The sequence below is a fragment of the Dama dama genome, chromosome 13, assembly GCF_033118175.1.
Source record: "Dama dama isolate Ldn47 chromosome 13, ASM3311817v1, whole genome shotgun sequence".
Lineage (NCBI taxonomy): Eukaryota > Metazoa > Chordata > Mammalia > Artiodactyla > Cervidae > Dama > Dama dama.
In genome coordinates, this window is record NC_083693.1 from 49,774,039 (window position 1) to 49,789,228 (window position 15,190).

At 34.4% G+C, this 15,190-nt stretch overlaps 1 protein-coding gene across 5 annotated transcripts in view; it reads right to left on the reverse strand.

The window, feature by feature from the left end:
• The window catches only part of HECTD1 (HECT domain E3 ubiquitin protein ligase 1), a 74,381-nt gene that overhangs the window by 32,873 nt on the left and 26,318 nt on the right, over positions 1-15,190 (reverse strand). For all 5 annotated transcript variants that reach the window (XM_061159060.1, XM_061159058.1, XM_061159057.1 and 2 more), the window contains exons 11-18: positions 11,998-12,136; positions 11,650-11,820; positions 6,071-6,293; positions 5,322-5,585; positions 5,126-5,202; positions 2,054-2,188; positions 1,380-1,526; positions 465-559 (exon numbers count right to left, since the gene is read on the reverse strand). In XM_061159060.1, the coding sequence (XP_061015043.1) occupies positions 465-559; positions 1,380-1,526; positions 2,054-2,188; positions 5,126-5,202; positions 5,322-5,585; positions 6,071-6,293; positions 11,650-11,820; positions 11,998-12,136 (1,251 nt within the window). The remainder of the gene's footprint in view (positions 1-464; positions 560-1,379; positions 1,527-2,053; positions 2,189-5,125; positions 5,203-5,321; positions 5,586-6,070; positions 6,294-11,649; positions 11,821-11,997; positions 12,137-15,190) is intronic.

Sequence of the window (15,190 nt, forward strand, 5' to 3'; positions counted from 1 at the left end):
TTGATTTCTGGCTATATCCCCAATTATTTCTCCCCTTTCCACGTATTTTCAAGAAAATGCCAAAGCATTTCACCCAGAAATACTTTTGAGTATGTAGCTCTACAGAAGAAGTTTTAAAAAATAAAATCATATCATCACCACAACTAAAAGGGAATGAATACTTAGTACTTAATATCATCAAATATATAATCAGTGTTAAGATGTCCAGTTGTATCTTAAAGATTATCTAATTTAAATAAGTGGTCAGCTGCATTCACAGCAGACATGGAATTTTTCCTTTTATTCTATTAGATTAAAAAATACTTTAAAAAAATCTTTCCTTTTTTATATATTTATAAGCTACTCTTGTACTGAATTAAAAAGTTCCTATTTTGTATATGAACACTATATTAGACTATTTCAAAAGAAACCTATCAACTTACAAACACTTCAAACATAAAATTAGAAGAAATTTGGGGATTTACCTTTCGTCATCTTCATTTTCACTAAAGGCTGTTTTAAAAACATTTATTCTTTCTACCAGTTGACTACAATCTTGTTTCATATCTAAATCCATGGTCTTAAAAAAAAAAAAAAAAGATTTTATGGCTGATATTGAAATTAATCAATAATATTAATATACATTACAAAATTATCAATACAATCTAAAGGAAATCATTATTTTCTTTCAATTAAAAGTTTTTATTATATGACCAGTAGATCATGGCTAATATCTTTAATGTTATAATGGATAGCAATTACACTCCTTTCCTCAAAGTGTATACAAGCTACTTTCAGATTATTTATGAACATTTTGCATTTCAATAGTACTACTTACATTAATTAGTATTACAAAAAATACGACTGGTATATCAAAACAATGATTTCATACACATTAAGTGATATAGAGTGATGATATATCAAGATAATTTTAATAAAGGAAAAAAATTTTATCATAATAAAGAGATATTAACACAGACTAAACTGAAGGGAAATATAAGGCTACTGGTAAATATTGATACTTGTCAAATATTCACATAAACTTCCTAAACTGTCTCTGCTCATAACTTAATCTTATCCAAATATTTTAGGTATTTAAAAAGGCCTACTAACTGTATTTTACAAAAGTTATGAGGAAATCAGAGCAGTCAATAATGTTAAAGCATTTTTTTCAAACAAATCTTGAATAAGTTATAATCAGGTAACTAAAAAGAAAATCTAAACTCAACTGTTTAATTCAACTGGCTCAAACTACTGGTAAAACTTAATGGCTGGAGAAATTATGGATGTTAACATTTACTACAGTTTTTAATACTTCACAAAATAAAGTAAACCTTGCTCTGTCAAAAGTGTAGCTACAAATAATTTTCTAACTATACACTTCATTCTGTACTACTTACATTGTTTAAAACAGTAAGAAGCGCTTGCACCAAGCCACTGCTGCACATCTCATACGGTGAAATTGTGTTTTCATCCTTCAAAAGTACAATCAGATTTTCTAAAGCTGTCTTCATTAAATCTCTCCAAGTGTTCTCACTCTCAATACCCTAAAAGAAAAAAAAAATTTTTAAATAAGGATGATGAAAAAGACCAACAGGTCTTAATATACTTAATTTATCAGAACATCAATTACCATGAAATTAGACATTAAACAAGATTAAGAAATTCAAATTATTAATGCAAATTTTCTCTACCAGACTTGGCAACCTCATTTGTAAAAGGCTGATTATAATTATCTTAGGCTTCACAGGCCACGCATCTCGGTCACACCTGTTTAACTCTGTCACTGTAACCACTATAGCAGTTACAGACAACATGGAAATAAATGAGTGTGGCTGTGTGCAATAAAACTACCACAAAACAACAATTTTACACATTCATATAATTTTCAGAAATCATGAAATATTGTTCTTATTTTTGATATGTGTTCATCCATTTAGAAACAAAACCATACAAAATTTAACCCATGGGTGATAATTTGCTGACTCCCTAATCAATATCTGGAATAGTAAAGATAAAGAAGAAAAATTAAATTAAGATCACTGCGTGTCATAAAATCTAGAGGCTAACATACTTGTCTATTTGTATGAAGTTCCCAAGATGACTCTAACTGAGTTGCTATGTTTCTGAGTGTTACCACTACTCCACGAGGCATGCTTTCAACAGCTTTAAAGTGGTCGTCATATAAATCTCGAGCCATAGTTCGTACCTACCAAAATAAAAATAGTAAATGTGAATTTTTACTACAATTAATAGTTTTACCAAATCTTCCTTTTAAATATATAACCTTTAAAGTTAAGATGTTTGGCCAGTTTCAAGATCCAAAAAATGTTACTACTTCTATGCATGTACATCAAAAAGATTTAACAGTTAAAAAACCACCAGCAGATTTTAGGCAACTCAAAGAACATATAATTTTAACTTTTGGTTATTCAAACTTTATGTTCATATACTAAATATAAGCTTATTTTATTTAAATAAAATTAAAGCTATAAAGGGTAACTTTGCTCTTTTTTAACAATGTTTTATAGTGAACCAATTAGAAAATACAAATAAGCAAAAATAAAAGGAGAAAAAAAGGAAAAGAAAATTATACCATTTATAATTCCATCAACTGAAGTTGAACCTTTTAACAGTCCAGGCTATACTTTAACTTATATGTCTTTCTTCTATTTACATTATATTATTCACACAAAATATGATGCTCATGTATTTATATATTACATCAAGAGCAAGAATGACTATTGTCAGTTTGGGCACTAATTACCTCTCATTTAAATTAAAGTAATATTATTTGAGAAAGGAACCCACACATGTCCCAGGCTTGAGTCTGATGAAATTTTGTATGTAACACTGTTTTTATGATTTATTATCATTTCATTTATATCACAAACTAACCTAGCATAGCTCTAATGTTAATAGAAAAAATTTTGCTCTCTACTTGAATTAATATGTTACTATTCTATTTTCATATGCCTCTCAGAATTAAAAGGTAAGTAAGTCCTGAATATCAGGCAACAGTGAAGAAACTTTATAAGCAGTATTAAGAAATAACAACAGGTTAAAAGTGAGTGTATACAAAATTATTTTTTATAATAGATAAAATGATTTTATCTATTACTTTACAACAGATAAAATTATTTTTACCTAAAGTTAGTATATTTTGATACATACAGCTTTCACACACACAAGAATAATCACATGTTCACTGAGTTACTACTGATTTCAAGAAACTGAATGAATAATTGTACTTTTTTAAGAAAATTAAATTAGAGGACTGAAATTATGCTCTCTTTGATTTACTTTTCTTTTGTATTATAAAGCTCACTTCCCTGTGGGTTAATCTAGATTTGGGTGGTTAATACAATTTCCTAGGGGCTCAGACGGTAAAGAATCTGACTGCAATGCAGGAGACGCAGGTTCAGTCCCTGGGTTGAGAAAATCCCGTGGAGACGGGAATGGCAACACACTCCAATATTCTTGCTTGGAAAATTCCATGGACAAAGGAGCCTGGCAGGCTAGAGTCCATAAGTTGCAAAGATACAGACACAACTGAGCAACTAACACTTTCACATTTTATTCCAAAAAACTCCTGAGATAGCTGAGTGGTAGTTAATAAAGAATTTAAGAGTTGAGCTTCATCATTTGAGAATTTCCTACCTGTGAAATCAGCTAGTCACTCAAATTTATGTGTAATCCACAAATCAATACTTGTAGCACTTTTCACAGTCATTTGTGGGCATGTGTATGCAGTGCAGCAAAAACTTAAAAAACGTGACCACAGCCTCACAGGAACCTACACCTGTATTTCTCCAAGAAGCAATTCATGGAAACTTTACAGAACATAACTACCATGAAAAAAGTAAATTGTATTTAGTCCAAGTTCCTTTTACCATATAATGGCTACCTTCAAATGAGATATTTCTTCCTCAAATGCCCTTAAGATATTCTGAATCGGAAGGAATCTCTAGCTTAACAGTCTACATTTACAACTGGAAATTATTATATGTAATAATTAATGTCTTCATATATTATATATAGTGCTTCTAGTAAAATCCCTTACTATTATTTCTATGGCCAAAGCCATGCAAACATAAGTACCCTCCCATCTCAATCATTCAAAGGCATTCTTTACATACTGTATGAAAAAAACTGTATCATTATTATATGTAAAATAAAAATGTGTCATCAGAAGATAATGAATCTAACTGAGATTTTACTTTCTTTTTCAAAAATAAAAAAATTCAATAATTGATATGGCAGATGGAAATATAATGGATTTATTAAAAAATGTATACTAAATGGACAGAATTTAAAAACTAGTAATATGAGTCAATAACATTTGCTTCTGTATCTTTTTGAGACGGTGACTTCATCTAAGATGGCCATTAAACTAAGTATCAAATTATCTGGGTCTAGATCCAGGAATTCAAACTGCTTCATCACAAAGTATTTAATCAGGATTACAAAATAAAATAATGCATATTAAATCCCCCCTATCGGACTCTGTGGGAGAAGGCAAGGGTGGGATGCTCTGAGAGAACAGCACTGAAACAATTATACTATCAAGGGTGAAACAGATCACCAGCCCAGGTTGGATGCATGAGACAAGTGCTCAGGGCTGGTGCACTGGGAAGACCCAGAGGGATGGGATGGAGAGGGAGGCGGAGGGGGGATCGGGATGGGGAACATATGTAAATCCATGGCTGATTCATGTCAATGTATGGCAAAAACCACTACAATATTGTAAAGTAATTAGCCTCCAACTAATAAAAATAAATGAAAAAATAAAATAAAATAAATCCCCCGTATCACTAAAAATACTTCTATCATTAATTGAAGCATTAAGTTTAAAGCTTTGGTGACATTAAAAACTCAAGATGATTTTAAAATAATTTAAATTTTATTCTTTGTCTCATCAATTTTATTTCTATTTTAATATTGGTGTTTAGTGTATACACAGAAAATAACTAAATGTATACATATTATGAAAAGTGAGGTAATGAGCACCAAAAAAGGAAAACTAAAAATATATTAGACGAGGGTAGCCTATGTTTTATGCCTCAGTTTCTGAACTGCCAATAATCTATCTCTAAAACTCTATGTCAGTGTAAAAGACAAAACAAACCAAATCCCACAAATTTACCTTTTGCTTAGTTTTTTCTAATTTAGATTTTAGTTTTCTTCCTCTTTTGCCAGTCCAGCCAGTCACAAATTCTGAACCTTAGAAAGAAAAAAAAAGACATTTCACAGAATGTATTTTGTGAAATTTAACAATTTATGTGCAATTTAATATATTCATTCATTCTTATTCTGCTAAACTGACACACCTACATACTTACCCAGAGAAGTTTCTGCAGTAAATGAATGCCTGGTTCCTCTATTAGATTCAAACACAAATCCAGGTAAATCCTCTTTCAATACTGTTGCCTGCTGGCCATCTGAGTTGTGAATAGCAATTTCTCCTTCTTTCAAACATGTTAGTGACCAATTCCCTACAGTGAGTTTAGTAGGTCCTGGTGTTGAGAGTATAGGTTGACTCGAAGTAGATGGCTTTACTTGGCCTCGTGCTCTTTGTAACTTCTCTAAGAATTCACTTCTACTTTCTATAAAGACAAAATGTTTGTTTTAAAACTTCATTCCTTTCAAATATACCACTTAAAAAAATGAAACTACCTACTGGAATATCAGTTTTATTAAAAAAATTCACTAAAGTTTTGTTCTTTGATATACTCTATTTTGCTATTATTTAGGTTCAGGCATAAAAACAATCCTCGGGCCAAAAATTTTTTGAAGTAGAAGGCATTTGGGAAAATATACAATTTGAGACAGCATCAAACATGTGCAATCCATTATTGCATGATAAGAGGCACCTTTACCTAAAAGCATGGTGAGAGTAATCCCTGTCTCAGACAATAGAAAGACATGAAATGCTTTCATGGCACAATCACTTTCTCTGGTGATATTAAAGAAAGGGCCATATGATCAAGGATATGCTACTGCTTTGACAATGGTGGCAAAAATGAGCAGAAAAACAAATTATCAAAATTATAGAAACTAGTAAAACGATTTTGTAGAAACAAAATATTACCTGAACTATCCGATCCACCTTCTGGACTACCACTTGAATACATGGTGGCAAGTTTTCCATCCAAGATAAATCTAAACCATCCATTACTGCCATTAGATAATTCCAAGGCTGCTGCATCACTCCATATATACAAGCAGTCCCTTCCCCTAATGATGGACCAATCTCTCCAATGATATGGTTTACCTTGCTGCAATTCTTTAGCATCTTCCTGTGGTTCATCTTCCTGAATGTGTAAAATTATTCAATGAAATGTGAAAATAATTTATATTTCAAATATTTGTAAGTATTTATAAAAACATGACCATGAATCAAATTTAGAATTAAAACATCCTGAATATAATATTCATCTGCCTATAGTTTAACATGTATTATGATTCAACTAATTATCTATAATCTTACAAGTCCGTCTTAAAAATGGTTAAGAAATGCACATGACCTAAGTTATGACATTTCCAGGTATATAGGTAAAGAAAGCAAATGGATTAGCTCTAAACACAATAACCAAACTATCTACGATTTGATAAACTCACTGTATCCCTGGGCCCAAGAGATTATTTGTAAAAAATGCATGTTTACACTAAATCAATGGTATCCAAACCTAGCAGTGTAAAAAAACTACCAGAGATGTGTTTTATCAATAAACGGTAAGGCCCCAACCTTAGCCAAGTGAATCAAAGGTACTGGATCATTCCTATAATGATTAAAATGTTAGTTATAACACGTTTTAAAAAAATAATAATTTGTAAACATTGTCTGACTAGCCTGGCATCCTAAAAGTTTTCATTTTGTTGATAACAAGTAAATATTAAGAATATTCATCATTAACATATGATCTTGGCAAATGTGTGCATATATGCATGTATAGGTAAAGTATTTTTAAAGTTTTATACACTTACTATACTTAAAAAGACTTTAAGGGACTTCCCTGATGGTCCAGTGGTTAAGAATCTGCCTTCCAATGCAGGGAATTTGGTTCCATCCTAGTTCCCCAATCAGGGAACCCACATGCCATCAGGATCCCACATGCCATGGAGCAACTAAGCCCGTGCCATAGCTACTGAGCCTCCATGCTACAGAGTGTGAGCACCTCAACTAAAGCACGTGCACCTCAATGAAAGACCCTGCATGATGCAACAAAGAGCCAGTGTGCCATAATGAAGACCCAACACAGCCAAATAAACAAATAAATATTAAAAAAAAAATTCAATGCATCTTTCACATGTTTCCTCCCTGAAGTAGCAGTAGTTTATAACACTGAAATAAGATTGCAAAATATGGATTATAAATTTCTCTAATGTAAGTACTTGTGCTCCAGAACATGATAGATTAATAAGGATTAAGACTTGACTATCCATTGTAAACAAATTAAAAACCAGACTAAATATATACAAAAGTGTTTTCAGATACTGGACAACAAGCAACACAGGATTGCGTGATCTAGAAAACAGAAACAAATAAGGTAAGCCCCCTAGGCTCAGACAGTTTTCTGGTTAAGGTTTTAAGAAAAGGGAACAGAGAGTTCAGCAGTGTAAGGATATCTGTCTTTGAAGAGTTTAAGGCAAATGGAATACGCATGGTAGATGAGTTCAGGATCAGGGAGTCAAGCAAAAAAGACCTCTAGAAATGTGCAAAGTGGTCTCCAGGACATCTCTACTGAGTATCAGACCACCTGTGTACAGGTGATGTTACACATAAGACTGGGCAAAGAACGATTTGAAAATGGTAAGCTGGAAATTTCAGAGGTCACACAGGGTGATCATACGTTTGCATTCCAAACAGCCATAGTGGAAAATCCTCATACCAATAGTTGAGACTTTTTCCAAATCTGATAACTGTAAGCCCACAGAGCAGAGAAAATTAAATAATCCCGAGCCGGGGCTGACTCCCACATGTGCATGCACACATACAAGCTAAACACAGCTAAGCGCATGAAAGACAAATTGCTAAAAACAAGTTACAAAGTCTTAAGAATAGCCAGAGGAAGAAAAGATTCAATACACACAAAGGAACAAGATAAAAAACTAAGGCAAACTTAACAGTATATAACACTACGCACATCCAGTGACAATGGAATATCTCTTCAAGTACTAGAAAAATGGCTGGCCAGGAATCCCTGCAGGCACTGAACATGTCCATTAAAAATCAAGGCCAGGACTTCTCTGGTGGTCCAGTGGTTAGGAATCCACCTGCCAATGCAGGGGACACAGGTTTGAACCCTGGTCTGGGAAGACAGAGCAACTAAGTCCATTTGCCATAACTGCTGAGCTCACACACCCTAGAGCCTGTGCTCTACAAAAAGAGAAGCCACTGCAATGAGAAGACCATGAATGGCAGGAAAAGACACCCCAATACTCCAACTAGAAAAGACCATGCGCACAGCAACAAAGATTCAATACAGCTGAAAAAAATAGGGGGTCAAAATCAGTCCAGTGGTTAGGACTCCAAGCTGCCACAACAGGCGGCACAGGTTCAATCCCTGATTGGGGAACTAAGATCCCACAAGCCAAGCAGCATGGCCAAAAAAAAAAAGATATTTTTGGACAAAATTTCGAAGAATTTTCTGGCTTGTCTTGTCATTTTCTAAATAATGTATTTTGAAGAATAAAAGTTTAATTTTAATGAAAACAATTTACTGATTTTTTTTGTTGTTGTTCTTTTATAATATAATCTTTTAATGTCCTATCTAAGAAACCTCTGGCAGACTCAAGGTCACTAAGATTTTCTTCTTTTTCCTCTAGAAGCCTTACAGTTTTAGTTCATAAATGTTAGTTCATGATTTATTCTCTGTTAAAAGGGGCGAGATTTCATATTTCTGCATATGTTATCCACTTGTTCAAGTGTAATTTTTAAGAGATCACCCTTTCCTGACTGAATTACCTTAGCACTTGTTTGAACAACTGACAATATATGTATCTATTTTTACACCACTAGCACACTTTCTTAGTTACTACAGCTTTCTTTCAAAGGATAATTTGGCTAGTCTAGGTTCCTATAATTTTCATATCGGAGAAGGCAATGGCACCCCACACTCCAGTACTCTTGCCTGGAAAATCCCATGGATGGAGGAGCCTAGTAGGCTGTGGTCCATGGGGTCGCTAAGAGTCGGACACGACTGAGCGACTTCACTTTCCCTTTTCCCTTTCACACATTGGAGAAGGAAATGGCAACCCACTCCAGTGTTTTTGCCTGGAGAATCCCAGGGACAGGGGAGCCTGGTGGGCTGCCGTCTATGGGTTCACACAGAGTCGGACATGACTGAAATGACAGCAGCAGCAGCAGTAGCATAATTTTCATATAAATGTTAGAATCTGTTTGTTAATTTCTACAAAGACTGCTGGAATCTGTAACCTATCTTTTGAAAGAATTCCAAGGGGATGAACTCAGATAACACTTCTTATTTGGTTTTTGTTAAATGTCCAGTAATTTAGGAAATATACACATTCATCCTTAACCAGGAAGGATTCTGCAACTACAATCCATACTCTATCATTCTCTCAAAAATAGTATTACTCAGTCGCTAATACTTAGGTAGCATTCACTAAATGGCAGGACTTAACCCTTGCTGGCACTCGGTAGAGACAGATAAGGTGTATTTTTTGACATGCGACCTAAAGCAAGAATTATCAATAGGTACTGAAACTAGTGGTTAAAAATTTAATGAGAAACAGCATATCTCCACAGTCTCAAATTATCTCCCCATGAATTACTTACTAATTACAAAAGGAAAAAGTATCTTTACAATACAGAAACCTGGCAGAGATAAACGTGACAAACTGATCCAAGTTAACCATCAGCAGGAGAGCAAACAGACATCACTTGCCTCTTAGAAGGCATATTTTACACCAAAATCACCGTAACATCACCACTATAGCCTTTCTGCTAAAAACACGCAACTTGAATCAAATCATGAAGAAACATGGCACAAACACAATGTAAGGGTCATTGCCCAAATTAAGTGATTTCTCCTCCTCAAAAACATGCCAGGGCTATAAAAGAGAAAGCTGAGAAATAGAACAACATGATGACTAAATGTTATGTGCTCCTGGACTGGATTCTAGAAGTGTGAGGTGGAGAGGTAGAAGGGTTGTAGGCGCAGAAGGGGTTTGCTATTAGAGACAACAGCAAATTAGAATAAGTCTCTGGATTAGATAATATTTTTTTATAAATATTATATTTCCGGATTTTGATAACTATACTAGGATTATATAAGACAATGTCCTGGTTTTGTGGTGAATAATTTAGGTATAAAAAGGGACACAATCTATCCTATTTCTCTTAAATAATATATTTTATTTTATTCTATTTTTATTTCTGGCCATGCTGAGCAGATTGTGGGATCTTAGTTCCCTGACCAAGAATTGAATGCAGCACTAAGGCAGTAAAAGCGCAAAGTCCCAACCATTAGACCACCACAAAATTCCCTCAAACAATATATTTTAAATGAGCATGCACACATGTTGTCTTTGTAAGCAATTAAGCAAACGGGGCAAAATGTTAGTAATTACTGATTTTGGATAAAGAATGTCCTGATATTCTTTATTTGCAACTTCTTTGCAAGTTTTATCAATGATACATTTTAAAAGAAAAGTGACCAAATTTTTTAAAACTACAGTATGACTCCACCGAAAAGTGACCAAATTTTTAAAAACTACAGTATGACTCCACATTGCCATTATTTTGTCAAATTGTCAAAACCCATCATAATTGGACCTACATTTCTTCAAAAGAAACCCTACTCCTCAAAAGTCTACAAGCAATAAATGCTGGAGAGGATGTGGAGAAAAGGGAACCCTCTTACACTGTTGGTGGGAATGCAAACTAGTACAGCCACTATGGAGAACAGTGTGGAGATTCCTTAAAAAACTGGAAATAGAACTGTCATATGACCCAGCAATCCCACTCTTGGGCATACACACCGAGGAAACCAGAACTGAAAGAGACATGTGCACCCCAATGTTCATCACAGCACTGTTTATAATAGCCAGGACATGGAAGCAACCTAGATGCCCGTCAGCAGACAAATGGATAAGAAAGCTATGGTACATATACACAATGGAATATTACTCAGCCATTAAAAAGAATACATTTGAATCAGTTCTAATGAGATGGATGAAACTGGAGCCCATTATACAGAGTGAAGTAAGCCAGAAAGATAAACACCAATACAGTATACTAACACATATATATGGAATTTAGAAAGATGGTAACGATAACCCTATATGTAAGACAGAAAGAGACACAGATGTATAGAACAGAATTTTGGACTCTATGGGAGAAGGCGAGGCTGGGATGTTCTGAGAGAACAGCATTGAAACAAGTATACTATCAAGGGTGAAACAGATCTCCAGTCCAGGTTGGATGCATGAGACAAGTGCTCGGGGCTGGTGCACTGGGAAGACCCAGAGGGATGGGATGGGAGGGGGGTTCAGGATGGGGAACACATGTAAATCCATGGCTGATTCATGTCAATGTATGGCAAAAACCACTACAATATTGTAAAATAATTAGCCTCCAATTAATCAAAACAATAAACAAAAACCCTGTTCCCAATAGATACCATTACAATCAACACCACTCACTTTTTCTGGTTTTGATTCCTCTTCATTCTCATCATCAGAGGAAGGACCTGCCAAAGTGGACACTTTGCTAATGACACCAAGTCTGGCTAGCTGATCCAAAAATATATCGCCACCTTTATCTACTAAATCCCTTATGATTTGCAAAGCCAGCAAGTGGCCATCATCATCATCCTGGGAGAAAAAGAAGGAAATTAAAAGAAGATGGTAAAAATAAGCTTAGCTGCGTGGAATAGACAAATACACTCATTTGCAGAGACAAAATGATTTAATAAAATTAGGATGCAAGTAATTTTACTACTATTTAATGAAATTAAAACTACAGAAGTTTCAAAAAGACAATAAACTTACCTCTTGATCCAGAACAGTTGCAGTGATTTCCACTAGTATTGTAGGCAAATTGTGACCAACATCAGAATCACAAACTTCTTTTAAGAGTGCTTCAGAGCAGAAATGAATCATTTTTCGAATCAGAGCAAGACTTGCTTTCCTTGAAAAGTAAAAAAAAAAAAAGAACTTTTAGGTAGCCATGATAAGAAGCTAAAATTAAAAAAAAAAAAAAAAGTTAAAATTAAAATATCCAATTTAAGTTTTAAACAGTCTGCTAAAAATATACTTAATATAAGAATACTATTAGTAAGAACCTACTGAATAGCACAGGGAACTCTATTCAGTACTATGTAATGACCTATATGGGAAAATAATATTTTTTAAAAGTGGATATATGTTTATATAACTGACTCACTTTGCTCTACAGCAGAAACTAATACAACATTGTAAATCAACTATACTCCAATAAAAAAAATTTTTTAAATACAAAAACAAACTAAGACAATACTAAAACTAGGTACACATTCATTTTTGAGGTAATTTCATTTTTTATTATTCACTGAGCTCATTAAAACAAATCATTTTTGTAATTTACTTACATGTGCTGTCATATTTAACCAGCATTATTGCTAAAATTCCATAATTTAGAAAATCAAAAATAGCACAATTACTGATAAATGGTGTCTATAACTCCAAATATAAAACTCTTAAAACACCTGATGATTTATATTGAAATAAAATTTTTAATTAAGCATTTTTGTGCTTTGTCAAACTTAAGAATGTTCATTATAACTATATTCTCTAAATGAGATCCTAATAATCCCATGCCCTCAAATATTCCCATTGTTAACAACTTGCATGACTCCTTTCCCTTCTATTTATCTACTGCTTTGCTCAGAGCATAGGAGATACTCAATAATGTCACATAAACTAACCTCAACTTTATAATAAGCAATTTGTTCTTTTAAAATAGAAGACACACATAACCACAGACATCAAAATGGTAATACACTGGTCTATTATATAAAAGTTAGCAATTCATTTAACACATGTTTTCTGAGCATCTAGCAATAGTCTGGGCACCAAGCTGTAAATATCACTGCCCTTGAAGTGACTTCTCCACAGAAAGGATGGAGCGGCAAAAATCACTACCAGGATCTAAGGGAGGCATCTGATGCAGCTGTATTCCCTCAGAATGTGGCCTTCACGTATTTCACAACTCTCCCGAGGTGCATTTCATAACACTATGCATTCCTTAAATTTAAAATATCCTTTATTACAAATTCAAGCACATAATAGAATACAGTAGGCAAAAGGAGGAAAAACTGGCCTAACTGGATCAGTTCCCTCTAGTGTTTGTTAACAGCTATGTATATATGGATGTAGAATCAGTATTTACATACAATAGTTTTATGTTTTGATTTATCTCAATTAAAATAACAGGAATGTTCACATGTTGTTTACCTATCTGGCTACTATCACGCTGAGTCATTATAAGCCAGGAACACCTGTATGTACTTTAAAAACTTTGCATGTCATTTACTCTATCTAACAAATCCTATGAAGTAGTTTTATTAGCTCAGTTTTACAGATGAAAAAAAAAGGACATAAAGAAAGGTAAGTCTACTAAGGTCAGAGAGCTAATAAAGTAGAGCCTCAGCTCAAACTCATCTCTTAACCAATTCACCATGCCTAATATACATAACATAAAATTTTCCTGTTTAACAGTATTATATAAATTGTGAGCATTAGCTTACAGGCTTTTCAATCAATAAAATAAACAGTGTTTTGGCGGGGAGCAGTTTTATTTCTTCAGTAGAGGGATTCTTTGATCCAGGATTCTATACATTTTCATACATACTAAATGTGCATCAGTATGGAATCCAGACTTGGCAAACTGATTTTTTTAAAAATCTATTAAGTGACAACATGGATGGACCTCAAGAGCATTGTGCTAAGTGAATAAGCCAGAGAAAGACAAATACTGCCTTATATCACTTAAACACAGCTTTAGAGTGGAGACAGAGAATAAAACAAAAAGCTCAAAGACCAAGATTTCAGACAGTGTAAACTCTGTGAAGACAATAAAATATTATGATGTCTTAGGGGTAAATTTAAATTGGGTGGATAGCTGTCACTGGACATAAGCATTTGAACTGAAACCTGAATGAAGCAACCCACCATTCAAAAGCTCTGGAGACTAAAAAATCTCCAAAAAAGAAAGGTAAGTGCAAAACCCTCAAAGGAAGAATGTACATACAAAGTTTCAAAAGCAGAAAGAAGGTTAGCATAGTTTAAGTGCAACAGACTAGGGGTTAGATAGTACTAAATGAGGTCAGAGAGCTGATTGGGATTTAAACAAGACACCTTCCAAGCCTGAGAGCTAAGCAGTGAGGTTTTATTTAAGGCCAACTAAGAACTACTTGGCTTCCCAGGTGGCTCAGCGGAAAAGAATCCGCCTGCCAAGCAGGAGATGCAAGTTCAATCCCTAGGTCGGGAAGATCCCTGGAGAAGGAAATGTCAACCCACTCCAGTATTTTTGCCTGGAGAATCCCACAGACAGAGGAGCCTGGCAGGCTACAGTCCATGGGGCTGCAGAAGAGTCAGACATGGCTTAGTGACTAAAACAAGAAGCTACTGGAGGGTTTAAATCAGGTGATGTGACATGATTTAAAAATGAATTCAGTCTAATGTGTAGGAACAGACTGTAGTGGGACAAGAGAGAAAAACAGGAGAAAGACTAGGTAAGAGGCAACTATAGCAGCCAAACTACAGACCATGGTACCTTGGACCGGAGTACTAGCAACAGATGGACAAACGTGGCAGACTTTGGACACACCGCAGAGGGAGGGCCACCAGGACCCACACCAGGATGAAATGACCCCAAGCTCCATGCCTGTGTACATATTCTTGTTCACTGACCCTCCTAAATCTATCTCCCTAGAAAACGTCCGAATATCCTTTAAACCCCAACTTAAATCTCATCTCTGCATAAAATCTCCAATTTGCCCAGCCAATTAGTTGTTAAATCATTTATGTCCCCGGGGAATATAATCTACCACTTACCACTCTGTATTATTACTCATGTCTTCCTTACTAGCTTGCAAGTGTAAAGAGAGCCAAGTCCTAATTCTTTGGGTAACTCCTCTAAGTGGCCCATTTACACTGACTCTATCAAAAAGGCCTCTGTAAAGCTCAATAAATGTTATCTGTA